The sequence below is a fragment of the Thalassophryne amazonica genome, chromosome 6 (assembly GCF_902500255.1).
Source record: "Thalassophryne amazonica chromosome 6, fThaAma1.1, whole genome shotgun sequence".
Taxonomy (NCBI): domain Eukaryota; kingdom Metazoa; phylum Chordata; class Actinopteri; order Batrachoidiformes; family Batrachoididae; genus Thalassophryne; species Thalassophryne amazonica.
In genome coordinates this window covers 123,375,168-123,393,198 of record NC_047108.1, presented here as the reverse complement: position 1 = coordinate 123,393,198, position 18,031 = coordinate 123,375,168, and the positions used below count along the sequence as shown (strand labels likewise).

The 18,031-nt window shown below is 40.8% G+C and overlaps 2 protein-coding genes across 2 annotated transcripts; both read left to right on the top strand.

The window, feature by feature from the left end:
- The first annotated feature begins 234 nt into the window (after window positions 1-234).
- Window positions 235-4,033, top strand: micos10 (mitochondrial contact site and cristae organizing system subunit 10). Its single transcript, XM_034173329.1, has 4 exons — window positions 235-366; window positions 3,356-3,403; window positions 3,692-3,798; window positions 3,887-4,033. Exons 1-4 carry the CDS (start codon window positions 303-305, stop codon window positions 3,893-3,895), a joined length of 228 nt encoding a protein of 75 aa, XP_034029220.1. The 5' UTR covers window positions 235-302; the 3' UTR covers window positions 3,896-4,033.
- A 4,038-nt stretch (window positions 4,034-8,071) lies between these two features.
- htr6 (5-hydroxytryptamine (serotonin) receptor 6) lies at window positions 8,072-17,391 on the top strand. The gene is made up of 3 exons (XM_034173328.1): window positions 8,072-9,747; window positions 13,687-13,821; window positions 16,861-17,391. Exons 1-3 carry the CDS (start codon window positions 8,785-8,787, stop codon window positions 17,200-17,202), a joined length of 1,440 nt encoding a protein of 479 aa, XP_034029219.1. The 5' UTR covers window positions 8,072-8,784; the 3' UTR covers window positions 17,203-17,391.
- The last annotated feature ends 640 nt before the right edge of the window (window positions 17,392-18,031 follow it).

Here is an 18,031-nt window from a genome sequence, read left to right as displayed (position 1 = left end):
TTATGCAGCAAAAATAATTCAATAAATGAAAATACTAGAATTGATGACAGAAACTAAACATAATTATGTAAAAAAAATTCTCATTTATCTTATTCAAAAACATTGCTCTTATTTTTTGTTGATTTATATTACGCGATTTATGCAAAAAAAAAAAATCAATATATTAAAATGCTAGCATTTTCCATAGAAAGTGGAAAGGGCAGGCAATGAATGATTTTACGCTCCTACTGTGACCCAGAGAAACGAGTAACACTTGAAGGCAGCATCAGGGCTCTGACACAAAGCCTAAACGTAAGCTAACAATGTCCGAGAAAGAACGTGGAAAAAAGTGGGACCGATGCCTTGCAGATACTGCTGTCAAACTTGGTAAATATTTTGAACCATTGTGCGTATAATGACGTGGAAATGTCTTACAACGTGGACTGAATAGGTGGACGTTTTTACTTTAGTCCGCATCTGTCATTGACTCTGCGTGAGGCTATAGCTAGCTAGCTCCGTTAAGGGCAACTTTAATAAGTTAATTTATGACATAATGATCACCTTCCTAAAATGACTATACTTTTTTAAAAAGATTGTCTCCCCGTAAGTGCTATCATTCAAGGATTTTTTTTTTTATAGAGGGGTGGGTGATGGTTGCATCCTTATCCAACCAAATTTACATACCTTAACATTTACTTATCTTAAAAAAAACAACAAAAAAAATCTCCAAAATCTTTCACTTTAGTCCAAGAGGGAAGGATTCCCAAGGACGTTTCAGGTGTTGAATCTTATGATGGTTCACTGCTGATGAAGGCTAAAATTCGTCAACATTATTCACAGTCTGCAACTATGACAAGCTAAGAGAAGCTGGAAATCCACTAAGTTGGGGGGAAAAAAAATGCATTTTTTTTTCTGTGTTTTGCAGAGTGCTGTGCCTCCTCCGGCAAGTACTAATGTATCCTGAAAGTGGTATAAATAAAGATGTTTCGGTCTTCTTGGGGCACCTCTGTAGGACACATCAAGAGGACAACTAGCAAACATCAGAATGATTTGTGCAGCTTTAAAAAATATAAAAGTCCAGCTGAAAAAAAAAAATATCCAAATTCTGTAGTTTGTGAACATTTAGTCGCTAGAGTAAGAATTTTTGATGTATTTGAACCTTAAGAAGTTCGACTCTGGTCAGCCTGTTTTAAGGTGTTTCAGACGTTTAACTCTCCAATAACCACAGGATGTGTTTCAGATTCACTTAGTCAGTGTTGAATAACTAAAGTGCACTAATTTAATCTGCTCTTTCCTGAGCAGATTAAAGCCATTAATGAATCGCTGATGTTTTAGTTTTGGTCGGAATTAAATATTTCAGATTCAAACTGTCCAGAAATATGTTTAAAACCATTTCCTTCATGCATATTGAGAAATAAAGTCATTACATGAATGCAAGTTTCCAGGGAGGAGACTAGAATATTTTGATAGGGTGGGCTGTTGGAATTTAAATAACGTAAAAATTACAGCCTTAGATTCTAGGTAATAATAATAATGCAACCCCTGGCAAAAATTATGGAATCACCGGCCTCAGAGGATGTTCATTCAGTTGTTTAATTTTGTAGAAAAAAAGCAGATCACAGACATGACACAAAACTAAAGTCATTTCAAATGGCAACTTTCTGGCTTTAAGAAACACTATAAGAAATCAAGAAAAAAAGATTGTGGCAGTCAGTAACGGTTACTTTTTTAGACCAAGCAGAGGAAAAAAATATGGAATCAGTCAATCCTGAGGAAAAAATTATGGAATCACCCTGTAAATTTTCATCCCCCAAATTAACACCTGCATCAAATCAGATCTGCTCATTGACATTGACCCTATGCCATGACATTGACCCTATGTGTCTTTTTGCAAGGAATGTTTTTGCAGTTTTTGCTCTATGGCAAGATGCATTATCATCTTGAAAAATGATTTCATCATCCCCAAACATCTTTTCAATTGTCCAAAATATCAACATAAACTTGTGCATTTATTGATGATGTAATGACAGCCATCTCCCCAGTGCCTTTACCTGACATGCAGCCCCATATCACCAATGACTGTGGAAATTTACATGTTCTCTTCAGGCAGTCATCTTTATAAATCTCAATGGAAAGGCACCAAACAAAAGTTCCAGCATCATCACCTTGCCCAATGCAGATTCGAGATTCATCACTGAATATGACTTTCATCCAGTCATCCACAGTCCACAATTGCTTTTCCTTAGCCCATTGTAACCTTGTTTTTTTCTGTTTAGGTGTTAATGATGCCTTTCGTTTAGCTTTTCTGTATGTAAGTCCCATTTCCTTTAGGCGGTTTCTTACAGTTCGGTCACAAACGTTGACTCCAGTTTCCTCCCATTCGTTCCTCATTTGTTTTGTTGTACATTTTTCAATTTTTGAGACATATTGCTTTAAGTTTTCTGTCTTGACGCTTTGATGTCTTCCTTGGTCTACCAGTATGTTTGCCTTTAACAACCTTCCCATGTTGTTTGTATTTGGTCCAGAGTTTAGACACAGCTGACTGTGAACAACCATCATCTTTTGCAACATTGCGTGATGATTTACCCTCTTTTAAGAGTTTGATAATCCTCTCCTTTGTTTCAATTGACATCTCTCGTGTTGGAGCCATGATTCATGTCAGTCCACTTGGTGCAACAGCTCTCCAAGGTGTGATCACTCCTTTTTAGATGCAGACTAACGAGCAGATCTGATATGATGCAGGTGTTAGTTTTGGGGATGAAAATGTACATATTATTTGGACAACTGAAAAGATGTTTGGGGATGATGAAATCATTTTTCAAGATGATAATGCATCTTGCCATAGAGCAAAAACTGCAAAAACATTCCTTGCAAAAAGACACATAGGGTCAATGTCAATGAGCAGATCTGATTTGATGTAGGTGTTAATTTGGGGGATGAAAATTTACAGGGTGATTCCATAATTTTTTCCTCAGAATTGAGTGATTCCATATTTTTTCCTCTGCTTGGTCTAAAAAAGTAACCGTTACTGACTGCCACAATCTTTTTTTCTTGATTTCTTATAGTGTTTCTTAAAGCCAGAAGTTGCCATTTGAAATGACTTTAGTTTTGTGTCATGTCTGTGATCTGCTTTTTTTCTACAAAATTAAACAACTGAATGAACATCCTCTGAGGCCGGTGATTCCATCATTTTTGCAAGGGGTTGTAGAATATTATTGTAATTCACAAATGAAGTATAATGACATTCATTGTTATTTTTGCAGTACTGGATATATAAAATAGCTATATGTGGTAACTACTGTATATACAGTACTTCATCATTACCTTAAGTACTTTCTCTTTTTTTTCTTTTTTCTTTTTTTTTTCTTTTTTTAAGGTACTGGCCTGGGGTTAGGAATTGTGTTTTCTGTTCTGTTCTTCAAGCGTAAGTAGTTTTAAACATTTTGATGCTTTACTGCACAATAATGAGCGGAGAAGAGTGAGGAGTGATGCTCTCTAGCTGCAAAAGAATGCACAAGTATTTTCATCTGTTTATTTATTTATTGTTTGGAGTGTAAATGTAATTGCCCTTTTTTGGGATCAATAAAGTTGTCTGAAGTCTGGTTTTTTTTATTTTTTAAACTGCAGCTAAAACTGGTTTTGCAGACTGTAACCCCTTTAATTAAGTCATGCTATGGATTTCTTTGAGATGAAATGAGTGTTTTCTTTCCAGGGCGCCAATGGCCAATTTCATTTGGCTCCGGAGTAGGACTTGGCATGGCTTACTCCAACTGTCAGAATGACCTGAGGTCACATTATGTGCTGCACACAACGCAAGAGGTTCGTGTTCATCTTTAAAAACATGCATGTGCTTAATTTCTGTCATGGAATTCTAGAAATCTAATGTTATTTCTATTTTCTTCAACAGGATCATTAAGTATAAATCATCGAGGGATTTTTTTTTTTCCTTTAAAGTTGAAGCTTTATTAATGTTGGGAACGTCACCGTTTGCACTGTTTGGATGTATTTGTGTGCTATATCGGGAAAATCTGTTTATTTAATAAACAATCATAAGGAAAAATGATCTTATTGTGATTTACTGAGAAGGATATTTTCTCTGATGTTTCGCAGGGAGTTATGTGAAAGTATCTGCTAAGGCCCAAAATGCAGCGAATGCAGCTTGAAAGACTGGATATTACATGTGCGTGTTGCTCAAAGCGCCACAAAGCCTCCCATAAGGTGGCAGCTTTAACGTGGGTGATGGAGGTCATGAGTTTGGCAGCAGGCGATGTGAGGCGACAGACAGGCGTAGTGATGGAGATGAGTCAGTTGTGAGGGGGCGGCACTGTCCAGCCTTAGATGTGTTGCACGGTATTTGACTGGCTGCTGAAATTTAGTTTTCATGTGCTGCACTTCCAGGAGGTGGATCCTCATGCTGTCACACGTTTTACCATTTTAGATTCAATTCAATTCAATTTTATTTATATAGCGCCAAATCACAACAAACAGTTGCCCCAAGGCGCTTTATATTGTAAGGCAAGGCCCTACAATAATTACGTAAAAACCCCAAAGGTCAAAACGACCCCCTGTGAGCAAGCACTTGGCGACAGTGGGAAGGAAAAACTCCCTTTTAACAGGAAGAAACCTCCAGCAGAACCAGGCTCAGGGAGGGGCAGTCTTCTGCTGGGACTGGTTGGGGCTGAGGGAGAGAACCAGGAAAAAGACATGCTGTGGAGGGGAGCAGAGATCAATCACTAATGATTAAATGCAGAGTGGTGCATACAGAGCAAAAAGAGAAAGAAACACTCAGTGCATTATGGGAACCCCCCAGCAGTCTAAGTCTATAGCAGCATAACTAAGGGATGGTTCAGGGTCACCTGATCCAGCCCTAACTATAAGCTTTAGCAAAAAGGAAAGTTTTAAGCCTAATCTTAAAAGTAGAGAGGGTGTCTGTCTCCCTGATCTGAATTGGGAGCTGGTTCCACAGGAGAGGAGCCTGAAAGCTGAAGGCTCTGCCTCCCATTCTACTCTTACAAACCCTAGGAACTACAAGTAAGCCTGCAGTCTGAGAGCGAAGCGCTCTATTGGGGTGATATGGTACTACGAGGTCCCTAAGATAAGATGGGACCTGATTATTCAAAACCTTATCAGGGAACTTTTAGGACAACCTGATAATAATGAATTACAATAGTCCAGCCTAGAGGAAATAAATGCATGAATTAGTTTTTCAGCATCACTCTGAGACAAGACCTTTCTAATTTAGAGATATTGCGTAAATGCAAAAAAGCAGTCTTACATATTTGTTTAATATGCGCTCTGAATGACATATCCTGATCAAAAATGACTCCAAAATTTCTCACAGTATTACTAGAGGTCAGGGTACTGCCATCCAGAGTAAGGATCTGGTTAGACACCATGTTTCTAAGATTTGTGGGGCCAAGTACAATAACTTCAGTTTTATCTGAGTTTAAAAGCAGGAAATTAGAGGTCATCCATGTCCTTATGTCTGTAAGACAATCCTGCAGTTTAGCTAATTGGTGTGTGTCCTCTGGCTTCATGGATAGATAAAGCTGGGTATCATCTGCGTAACAATGAAAATTTAAGCAATGCCGTCTAATAATACTGCCTAAGGGAAGCATGTATAAAGTGAATAAAATTGGTCCTAGCACAGAACCTTGTGGTACTCCATAATTAACCTTAGTCTGTGAAGAAGATTCCCCATTTACATGAACAAATTGTAATCTGTTAGATAAATATGATTCAAACCACTGCAGTGCAGTGCCTTTAATACCTATGGCATGCTCTAATCTAATAAAATTTTATGGTCAACAGTATCAAAAGCAGCACTGAGGTCTAACAGAACAAGCACAGAGATGAGTCCACTGTCTGAGGCCAGTGTAGTAGATGTAATCTGGTGTTCAACGTGCAGAATAGGGAGTGACTGTTTAAACTTCTAAGGCAGGTATCTTTTAAAATGGACAAAAAGCCTCTTAAGACAGTAAAAAATAAAGTTACAAATGAGTGTAATGTCTCCTGGTTCTTTTACGTAATTTACTGCCCCTTACCAAGAACCAAACCATTATTTTCCCCATTTTGAATTTAATGAAGGTCACGTGAAAACCAGGCCCTGAAAGCCCAGAAAATGACTCGCACATCACCTTTATATGATGTGGGGGTTACAGTGGGTGTGGTTTAGTCTATATGTTAATATTAGAGAGGTGGGTGATACCAGAATTTTGGTATTGATCCGATACCAAGTAAATACAGGCCCAGTATCGCCGATATCGATACCGATACTTTTTCATATTTAAGCTTCATAGATCCAAAGGATCCAAAAGACCTAGGATAGAATATCGCCAAACATTGTACGTGAGAACAAAATACTTTATCACAAGCAACATTTTTGTTTAAAAAAAAAATCACTCACAACTTAAAATCTCCTGAGGTAGAGGGCTGACAAAACCACAATACAAGGGTGCGCTGTTGTGTGACGCAGCGCTGCTCTTTGATGAATCTGCATGCGCAGCAGTCAGTGCGTGCGGGAGAGAAAAAAAGCTTGAGTATCTATCTTTTTACACAAGGATTGTTCAATATCAATACCAGCGTTGGTAACAATATTATCAATATTAGGATCGATCCGCCCACCTCTAGTTAATGTTTCTGGCTCTCACAGAGAGGCGGAGCCATCCCTGTATCTGAAACGTACATGCGTGTTGAAAATGAAACTTGACTCTAAACCACAATTCACAGACTTCCAATCATATCAAAAGCAAATACTTGATCACTAACATAAAATAAGGAATTAGCACAGATATTATCTAACGAGCTTTTATTTGGTTAATTTAAAATATATCGTTTTATTTATTTGTTGCACTAATAGTTTAAGACAAATTTTGATGCACTTTTAAAGATAATATTTGCAGGTTTTAAACTTGGTTGATTTAAAACTAGAAGTGGTGGACTCGGTGGCCAACAGACCTCGGTCCAGAAATGAAAGAAACTGACTGACACAAGCTCATCACAAGTTGAGTTTAACTTGAAATCACACCCACCCATGCATGCGATGATAAGATTATCCCCCTGCAACAAGCCCAGACATCTCCAAGTGGCACACAGGTATATAGGACATCAAATAAGAAAAACAAACTTGCTTTTTTCTGTTGATTTTTGTGCCTCTAATTTAACCCAATTTTAATGTTTATTCTCATTATATGGACTTTTTAATTTGAAGAATTACAAGATGACAGCAGTTGTTATTTTTGAGTTAGCGTGTTGAAAATGTAATCACTTACTGCATTTTACAGGTACATGGTTCGGCCTTTGTCAAACCCTGCAAATGAACTACGTATTTGTGGCAGTTATTTCATTATTATTACCCAAGGAAAAAATATGGCCATCGGTATTGCGAAGACTTTGCGTCTGTCCCTCTGTCCATCTGTGCCTATAAGGGTCTTCAAATTCACAGGGAGCATTCCTGGGACACAGACCTTAGACAAGTACAGAGATGGCTAATCTTGACCTATTGTAAGGGGTCAAAAGGTCAGATTATTTCCACACTCTTTCATTGATTACATGCTTATACGGCCGAGGTTATTTTACCATTGAGTTAGATTTTTTTTTTTATTGGAGAAAAAAGTAATTTGGCAATGTCGAATGGTTCTTGGCTTTAGAAAGCATGATAAACTTAATTTTTCTGTTTTTTTTTTGTTTTTTATATTTTGCTGACTAATTGAATAACTGAACATAATCACTGCACACTGAATAATAATATCACACATCACTGGTACATATAAGTGTTTATTATTTTTTTATTTTCATGTTGAATAAACATCAATTCCAAAAGTTGGGTCAGATTATTGAGAAAAGTAGAATCATTTCTAGCATTTTGTTAGACAAAGTGGAGATAATTGGACAAATGTTTCCAAAAATATTGCATACAACTATAATACAGAATAAAATGTAATAACAGTCTAAAATGCCAAACAGCATGCACTATTTATTTATTGGTGTCAAACAAGGATAATTCTTTTAACAGTTCTGTTAAAACCATGAATTATTAAGACATTTTTTAATGTACATAACTTTGAAGAACCAGCAGCTGTCTCTTTTGTTGTAAAAAAAAAAACAAAACAAAAAAAAAAACACTGTGACCAAACATGGAAGACAACCACCCACACTAGTTCCTATGATGCAGAATTAGCATTTCTTGGCCGTGACTGTGCACAAATTTGCATGAGCAGCTCCACACTTTGACACGCTCCCTGTCAAAAGCCCTGTGCTCTGGCTGGGAGACGCACTGGAGTGGCCGGCACGGGGATTAAAACTGGAGCGGGGGGTCTAAAAGAAGCGTTGACAGAACCACGATACCTGTAGAGCACTTCTGCTGCTTGCTGCTCAACTGTTCCTCTGATCTCCTGCGCCGCTCGCACATCCGCCAGAAAACAAAGGACTTGTGAAACATGGCAACACTTAAGGACTTGAGAAAGATCACTGATGTAAGGTAACGCATATGTCTCAGAAATGTTCTTCACACAGGTCCTGGCACAGGCGCTGGTCTTGTACAAGTGCTCGTAGCGTATCTCAGCATGTTGTCTGCCAGTCGCTGTTATCACACGCTGCTTCTAAAGTTGCTGCCAGACGTTGTATGCCTCATTCTGGCTGAGCTGTCGATGAAGCGGGGACGTGCTCACCAGGATGTGTTGCTACAAACAGAGATGAAGAAGGTAGAATGAACCTTAACGATAAAAGAAGGGTTCGATGGCTTCTCGACCTGTTTTTTGCTTGGGGTTTGAGTTGTGAGCATTTTGGCTGAATAGAAAGGAGGTGATGTCTTTCACCAAATTTGACCATTTGGAGCTTTTTTTACTGATTGTCTTCAGCATCGCCATGGCTGACGCTCGTCCCTCTGCCTCGGCTGGAAGCTACAATGGTAGCTCTGGTGGCAGCGGCGTGTGGAACATCAGCGGCAGCGGCCCGTGGTTGTTGGCCTTCATGCTGTCGGTCATCATCCTGATGACTGTGTGCGGAAACCTGTTGCTCATTGCTGTGGTTTTTGCTCACCGCTCTCTGCGTTGCACTTCCAACTGCTTCTTGGTGTCGCTGTTCCTGTCTGACCTGATGGTGGCGCTGGTGGTCATGCCCCCGGCCATGCTTAATGAGATATGCGGGGCCTGGGTACTGTGGCCCGCTTTTTGCCCTGTTTGGCTTTGCTTTGATGTCATGTGCTGCAGTGCGTCCATCCTCAACCTGTGTGTGATCAGCCTGGACCGTTACCTCTTTATCATCTCACCCCTCCGCTACAAGCAGAGGATGACCCCACCTCGGGCTTTACTCCTAGTCGCAGCAGCTTGGGGGTTGGCGGCACTCACGTCCTTCCTGCCTATTGAGATGAAATGGAACAGTTTAGGCCACAGAAGCGGACATCCATCAGGGGTCGGTAACATCAGCTCCTACCTGGACACGCTGTACCCAGCCTCCTACTTCCAGATGTCGCCAACGGGGGGGCCTTCATTCCAGTGCCGCCTGCAGGTCACATTGCCCTTTGCCCTGGTGGCATCAGTGCTCACTTTCTTTTTGCCTTCTAGCGCCATTTGTTTCACCTACTGTCGGATCCTTCTGGCAGCACGGAGGCAGGCGAAGAGGGTCGCTGCCCTCAGCCACCCACCGCATCCACATCCGTCCCTCGGAGAACCGTCCCGGCCTACTTCACCTGGGGCCTTGGCAGGGCAAGTTCCCCCAGATGCAGAAGACTGCAGCCATCAAGAGAATCATGCGTTACACAACGCGCCAGTAAGGAAGCAACTGAGAGGGCAAACATGCTAAAAAAAAAAAAAAAAAAAAAAGATTGAAATTCCACCTTATAAATACATTGCTCAAAATAATTATGGGAACACTGTGTTTCCTTGACTATGCTGAGCAGTGTACAGTGCATCCAGAAAGTATTCACAACACTTCACTTTTTCCACATTTTGTTATGTGACAGACTTATTTCAAAATAAATTCATTTTTTCCTCAAAATGAATTTCCTCAAAGTTCTACTCACAACACCCCATAATGACAACATGAAAAAAGTTGTTTGTTTTTAATTTGGCAAATTTATTATAAAAAAAAAACAAAAACAAAGAAATCACATGTACATAACGATTCACACGCTTTGCTCAATACTTTGTTGATGCACCTTTGGCAGCAATTACAGCCTCAAGTCTTCTTGAATATGATGCCACAAGCTTGGTGCACCTATCTTTGGGCAGTTTGGTCCATTCCGCTTTACAGCACCTGTCAAGTTCCATCAGGTTGGATGGGGAGCGTCGGTACACAGCCATTTCCAGATCTCTCCAGAGATGTTCAATCAGATTCAGGTCTGGGCTCTGGCTGGGCCACTCAAGGGCATTCACAGAGTTGTCCTGAAGCCACTCCTTTGATATCTTGGCTGTGTGTTTAGGGTCATTGTCCTGCAGAAAGATGAACTGTCGCCCCAGTCTGAGGTCAAGAGTGCTCTGGAGCAGGTTTTCATCCAGGATGTCTCTGTACATTGCTACATTCATCTTTCCCTCAATCCTGACTAGTCTCCCACTTCCTGCTGCTGAAAAACATCAACCATCTCTCATAGATGGTTGTCTTTCTGGAAGGTTCTCCTCTCTCCACAGAGGAACGTTGGAGCTCTGACAGAATGACCATTGGGTTCTTGGTCACCTCCCTAAGACCACCTCACTAAAACCCTTCTCCCCTCATTTGGAGCTTTAAAGCAGCCAAAATGTTTCTGTATCCTTCCCCAGATTTGTGCCTTGAGACAATCTTGTCTCAGAGGTCTACAGACAATTCCTTTGACTTCATGCTTGGTTTGTGCTCTGACTGTCAACCATGGGATCTTATATGTAGACAGGTGTCTGTCTTTCCACATCATGTCCAATCAACTGAATTTACCCCAGGTGGACTCCAATTAAGCTGTAGAAACATCTCAAGGATGATCAGTGGAAACAGGATGCACCTGAGCTTAATTTTTGAGCTTCATAGCAAAGGTTGTGAATACTTACGTACATGATTTCTTAGTTTTTTGATTTTAATAAATTTGCAACCCCCCCCCCCCTTTTCACGTTGTTATTATGGGGTATTGTGTGTAGAATTTTGAGCAAAAATCAATTTCATCCATTTTGGAATAAGGCTGTTAACATTAAAAATTGTGGGAAAAGTGAAGTGCTGTGAATACTTTCCAGATGCAGCGTATTAATATATCCATGCTGTTAAATTTGATTTAGTTTATGGTAGTTGGGTCAGCGGAAATCCTGGCCAAAACTGAATTAACTGAAGCCTTCTGTTGTTTCCGGGTGTAAATTTTATTTACTTTTTTTTTTTTTTTAAGTAAAAAAATAATAATAAAAAATACACAGACACACACGCACATTCAGATAGATATTTTAGGTTACTTTGTCACCAACACATTAACTACAATTACACAAATCTTGATGGACTATTTTTCATGAAATATAGTGATTGGGTGGGGCACAGTCTATGGAAATAAATCATGACCAAAACTATTTATTTTGTTTATTTATTTTGCAGTTTCAGCACATTTTTCTCAATGTTGCAAGATAAAAATAATTTTCAGCATTGCCATCAGTTTCTCATAAGATAATGCACGGATCTCATTTAAGAAATAAAGTCCGAAATATGTTGAATTAAAAGGATATAAACATAAGGTTTTTTGCAGATGTGTGAAACTAGGGAAAATAACTAATTTAAGTTTGATTCTGTTGAGGGTTTAAAATACACAGCCAACATGATAAAAAAACAAAACAAAAAATGACCAGACTGTGATAGGGTTTTTCATTTGTAAATACTGTATGGGCTGCCTTTATTTGACAGCAACATGTAACATACACTCCAAAAATATTTAGTCCTATATTTATGATTTTTCCATTTTAATTGCATGTACAGATTTTATACATTTGGCTCACTCTGAACAAAAACTAACAAACTCAGGGTGATGCATCTTCTTCAAACTGGTTCTTGTCAATTTGAAACAAAGTATGTTTTTATTCTAATATATGCACATGATTACTATGCATTTAAAATGAATTTTATTTGTACTATTGCATAAATCCCCTTCTTTCTTATATTTGACTTGCATGTATAATCAGTTTCCCAGCTCAGGAGTTGAAGAAACTGCAATGCAGACCACATGACCTTGCATGTGGTCAACCACAAGTGCACACCCAAAAAGTTGAAAATGAGGGTTTTCAAAGTTGATGGTATGAGAATGCCCTGAGCAGTTTGGTTCCCAAGACAAGATTTTTATCTGGTGCCCGCTACATGACAACTTATAATTTGTATTATGACATGTTTATGGGCAACATGGTGGCTTAGTTGTGAACTCAGCCACATGCGGTGTGCAGCCAGTACATTCTGCATACTGGTACCAAGTCCAGATTAATGAATATGGTTGCAGTCGGAAGGGTATCTGGCATAAAAAAGCCACAAAAAAATCATGCAGGACACAAATTGAATTTCCATACTGGATCGGTCGAGATCCAGGTTCACAATGACTGCCATCGATGCCGTTGTCGAACAGGGTAGTGGTAGAAATTGGGTTATTTCTGGAAGAAGAAGAGGAGGAAAATGTGTCCAAAGGCAGCAGGACATGAGGAAAACTAGAAGGGTAGAAGTGAGAGTTGGGACTTTGAATGTTGGCAGTATGACTGGTAAAGAGAGGCAGTTCACTGATATGATGGAGAGGAGAAAGGTAGACATACTGTGTGCAAGAAACCAAGTAGAAGGGAAGTAAGGCAAGGAGCATCAAGAGTGGGTTCAAGTTATTGCATCGTGATGTGGGCATTTTAAAAGGAAGAGTATATTAAGAGTGTGTTGGAGGTTAAGATAGTGTCTCACAAGGTGTGTGTTGGAATGATGAATATCATCAGTGCATATGCCCCACAGGTAGGTTGTGAGATGAAGGAGAAAGAAACACAGAAGGCTTTTCTGACATTGACGGGCCACTTTAAAGGCACAGGTGTTACACTCCGAGCATCCTTTCCAGGTTGTGGGAGATGGATGGCGAATTCAAAAGATGGTTCTCCATCTTTTGAATTCTGAGAAACCAGCATTTCTCAAAATTGAACCCAGTGAGTCAAAACTTCACACATTCTTGAGAAATGATGGTTTCTCACAATGCGAAAGATGGAGAACAGTGCCCTGCATTTGCTGGTTTAGGCTCAAAACGTCTCAATCACCCCTTGTATTTTTTAAAAATTCCTTCAGTTATTCTAATGGTAAATTAGATGAGTCTATTGCACACAAAGGAGTGTTTTTGGTTCAAAATCATGATAAAATGCCAAGCATAATTCAGTGATTTAAAGCTGTCATTTTCTTTTTATCCTAAAAAAATGTGTGAAAGGAAACTCGTCCTCGACGGCCAATTAAAGAGAACAGATATGAATCCTGCCCAGAAACCATTAGAGAAAAACACAGATGGTGTGTTAGATATGCTGCCCTCGTTTGCATGTAAATTAATTCTAATTGGCTGAAACAAAAGTGGTGTATGACACAAATTTTAACATTTTTTTTTTTGGACCATAATTGTTCTTGGGAAGTGCAAAGCAGATATAATGCACTCATTTACATGAACTGTAAAATGAAGAAAGACGTTATTTAAGCATGCAAATGCACCATTTGACAAAGGCGGCGCACCGTAGAACCCGTGAGCTGTCTGACACGTGGCTATAATGTCCTCAGGCGTCAGTGAACAGCGAGCGTCGGCTGGCACACGGGCAGGGTCGGAGGGCGCTGAAGGCCAGTCTGACCCTGGGCGTCCTGCTGGGTCTCTTCTTCAGCGCCTGGCTGCCGTTTTTCATCACCAACATGGCTCAGGTTAGTGCACAGACACACGTCAATGCCAACATTCAGCACGAAAAGTGTGTGAAGTAAAATGAAATAAAGATTAAAGACACTTGGATACGGATCTATTTTGGTACTGGCCAGTCTTGGCGTCACTGCATTGCCAAGCTTGCCGGTGAGGAAATAGATTGGCATTTGAGCTCGGTGTGGCTGACTCACAGTGAAAAACAGAAAGCAACACATTGAAGTACCATTTATAGTTGGCATTCTGTTGGGTTTTCACTTGTTGACTTAGATTCGGCGGCAACCGATGAGACAAACCCATAGCTGAGAAGAACATTAGAGAGAGTCACTGAATGTTATAAACAGATTCTTCTCAAATGCTAATGACACTTGTCCTGTTTTTGCCACTCCCTCCCTTTATTTCGATGACGAAGTCGTTTTGAATCCCCATCTGTGCCCTTCTCCTCTGCACAGCACACAGGCGCCACTGTGCCTGCGCCCGTCTTCCTTTTCACACTCAATGTGGTGTGCGAAATGCACCCCTCCCTTCTGCCTTAGTCCGACCGCCTCCCTCTCTCGTCTCGGTAGTATTGGAAGACCTCCTCTAACAGCTGTCTCCTCCTTCACTGCTCCTCTCCAAACCAAGTGGTTTGGGGGCAAAACCTGTTTTAACGTCAGACACGTGTAGTTTCGATGGATGCAGAAATACACTCGACAACAAAAATACATACAGAAATGCAACACTTTTGTTTTTGTTTCAATAGACTTCTTTGGTTCTGAAAGATTTATTTTCCTGAAATTTTGTTCACAAATGTGTTAAGATCCACGTTAGTGAGCACTTCATTCTCTCCAAGGTAACAGAGGTGCACGGCTGCTGTGGCTGACTAAACGGCGTGTTTACTGCACAGATGTGCTGTGGAGTGATCGCAGCAAAAGGTCACTTTAAAATGTGCACTTGAGCTTGAAAAAACATCTTTATTGGGTGTAGTAGCTCCACGTGGCCCACAGGTGTGAGACTGATTGGAAATGACACTGGAAATGGTTTCTGGTTGGGAAACAAACATTTGTTTCATGGGCAGCAGGTCTGATTGACATTCCTTGCAGACAGTGTGAAAACTACACGCTCCCCTCAAAACCTGTGACATCCGCTGCATCGTGTGGTAATAAAAGCACACCTTCTTCAAATACAACTTGCAGTGCCCTCTTGCTGTGAGCAGTCCAATCTGTGCAATAATCATACTGCAGCAGGTCCTCAGACCCAGATCTTCAGTGGTTCCCCAGCCATCGGACCAGGCGAAAGATCTGTCAAGGACCATGTGTTTGTTGATGTGCAACGACATTCCCACTTTAAACAAACCCACGCACAGGCGTCTCTAGATCGACCAGAGGATCAAGTGTGTCATCATGAAGAATAGGCTTGGGTGGGTGGGTCACGTCATTAGGATGCAGATCTTCCACTCCCATCTTAGTTAAGGGTCACGGGGACTGTAGCCAATCCCAGCAGTTATTGGGTGAGAGTTGGGGTACACCAATTTATCACAGGGCCAGCTACCAAATTTTATGAAACTTGGTGAGAAATACAAAGAGGGCAGCGCAGTCTCATTTGAACCCTGCGTAATATCGCGGGATTGGACCACTTATGGGGACAGCCGCTCCCGTTGTGCAATATATACACAGCATAACTTCACATGGGAAAATGGTGTCCTGTTTTGCTTTCAGCTGCAATCACCGAAGCAGTCATGAAATGTTTTTTTTTTTTTTGGTTTTCGGTTCCCAGTGGAAAAGGGAAGGCAAGGCAAATGGGAGACGTCATGTTGGTAAGTGTTATCCTACACAACTAACCAAAGTAGCACCATTCTCTCGCCTGCACAACCGCCTCGACACGTTTGAGCTTGGGGTCATAAACAAATGGCAACACATGTCCACTTTCCACTGCATCGTCACTTTTTCTTAGCATTTTCACTTTGTGTGTAATTTGCCCAAAAACTCAGAGAAAATGCTATGTTTTTGTCTCCAGAAGTAGTGAAATTACATCATATGCTTCGTATTTTATCCCTTTAGCGTCTGCCCTCAACTGAGACTGTGCTGCCCAATTGGTCCTGGAATTGGAATTTTAGCCATTCTATTTCAGACCAAATTTGGAATTTTATGACAAAGGAAAAAAGGTGTTGGGGTGGGGGAGGGGTCGCCACAAACTGCAGTGCATGTCACTGCGTCCGCTAAGCATGCGGAACTGCCTTGGGTGCTGGAAGGCAACCACTCATGCAGACCAACCAGTTCCTCCCTACTTTTGGAAAGTACCCATCTCTCTGCTGCAGCCAGGTCAAACATGGGCATCCTTCTGGCCTTAGATAGAATAGAAATCATCACATTATGGGTCATATCCCCAAAGTGTACTGTTATTCATGGTGCTTTGGGTCTCAACTGAGGTATGTAATCACATGACTGCTAGTATTATATTCTTTTTCTTTAGATGCTTTAAATTGGTACGGAAGCAGCATAATATTGTAGATCTGTTTGTTGGTTTAATGCGTAACCACATTTATAAACAGAGTGGATTTACAGTGAAATTTGCAACGTTTTATATTCCTGTCTATAGTAATAGAAATATTGTCATATAATAGATGGAAAAGTAGTACCATTAATTACTGCTCGGATACAGGGTAAAACAAAGCCCCCCCAAAAAACAGAAAAATTTTAATAAATCCTAAAAAGGTAAATTTGCTGGACTTAAACTTCGGTCTGTGTAAAATCATTTCCTAAAGTTCAGTTATCTTGGTCGCATTGCATAAAAGTCATGTTCATTCCAAAATATGCTCCAAATGGTTTGATTTGTTGGTGAAATAGGCCTCCGGGCAAAATGTCTTTTCCTTGGTTTACCAAGACATGTTGGGGAAGATGATTGGAACAATCGCCTTCCCCAACATGTCTTGGGAGGACGATTGTTCCGATCGTCTTCTCCTTGGTTGACCAGGACATGTTGGGGCTCTGGTTTTTTTGGGTCACCCTGTAGATCACCCTGAAAGGCTTTCTGACAGCTTGCCATTTTTTTTCCTGTCTTTTTTCCAGGCAGTGTGCGATTGTGTTCCTCTTGCACTCTTTGATGCCATCACCTGGCTGGGCTACTGCAACAGCACAATGAACCCCATCATCTATCCCCTGTTCATGAGAGACTTTAAGCGAGCTCTGGGCAAACTGTTACCCTGCTGTTCCTCCCGTTCACCCAGAAGGCCCTCGCCAGCGCTCTCCCTCTCTCTGCGAAACTCAGGAGAACCCAACATAGCCAGTGACACCCCCTCGCCGCTCGCCTCTGACTCCACCCAGCCCCCTGCCACCGAGGGTGTCAACCTGCTGGATGCCGAGATCGAGCTGCCTTTGCTTCTCCCCAATCAGGTGGACACACGGGACTGAATCATGAGACTGTGGCAGGATTCAAAACAGTCATTGTGTAAAACCTGTATTCATCTACTTTTTTAACGTTTAAAAGTGGTTACTGTTTTAATGTAAAAAAAATTCCCAAAGTGCAAAAATAAATAAATAAATAAACAATTTCATGTAGAATATTTACAACTGTAATAAAATTTGAGATTTGAAATGACTCGTTTTAAACTTCTGTAATGTACGAGGTCTGTCAATAAAGTAACGGTCCTTTTTATTTTTTCCAAAAACTATATGGATTTCATTCATATGTTTTTATGTCAGACATGCTTGAACCCTCGTGCGCATGCGTGAGTTTTTCCACGCCTGTCGGTGACATCATTCGCCTGTGAGCTCGCCAAGGGAAGGAGTGGTCCCGCCCCCTCGTCGGATTTTCATTGTCTGTAAATGGTGGAATGAAAAGGACTTTTTTTTTCCATCAGAATTTTTTCAGAAGCTGTTAGAGACTGGCACCTGGAAACCATTCAAAAAATGTATCTGGCTTTCGGTGAAAATTTTACGGGCTTCACAGAGAATAAGGACTGTTACTACAGCTTTAAGGACCCCTTTAAGGACGCTCGGCGCGCCGCGCTCCAAGCTGCGACGACGCGACACAAGCCACCGGATCATTCCTAAACGGATGGCTCTGTGGATACGAGACCGTCATGTGCTCTTTCTCTGGTTATCACAAGAGCTGGACATCAGCCATTTTCTGGCAGATTTCACTTTTAACAAGAGATTTTGTCATGGAAAGCCGCGCGGAGGCTTCACGCGTAAAGACCGATTCGCTTTGGAAGCGAGACAAAGGAACACCTCCGTTTCG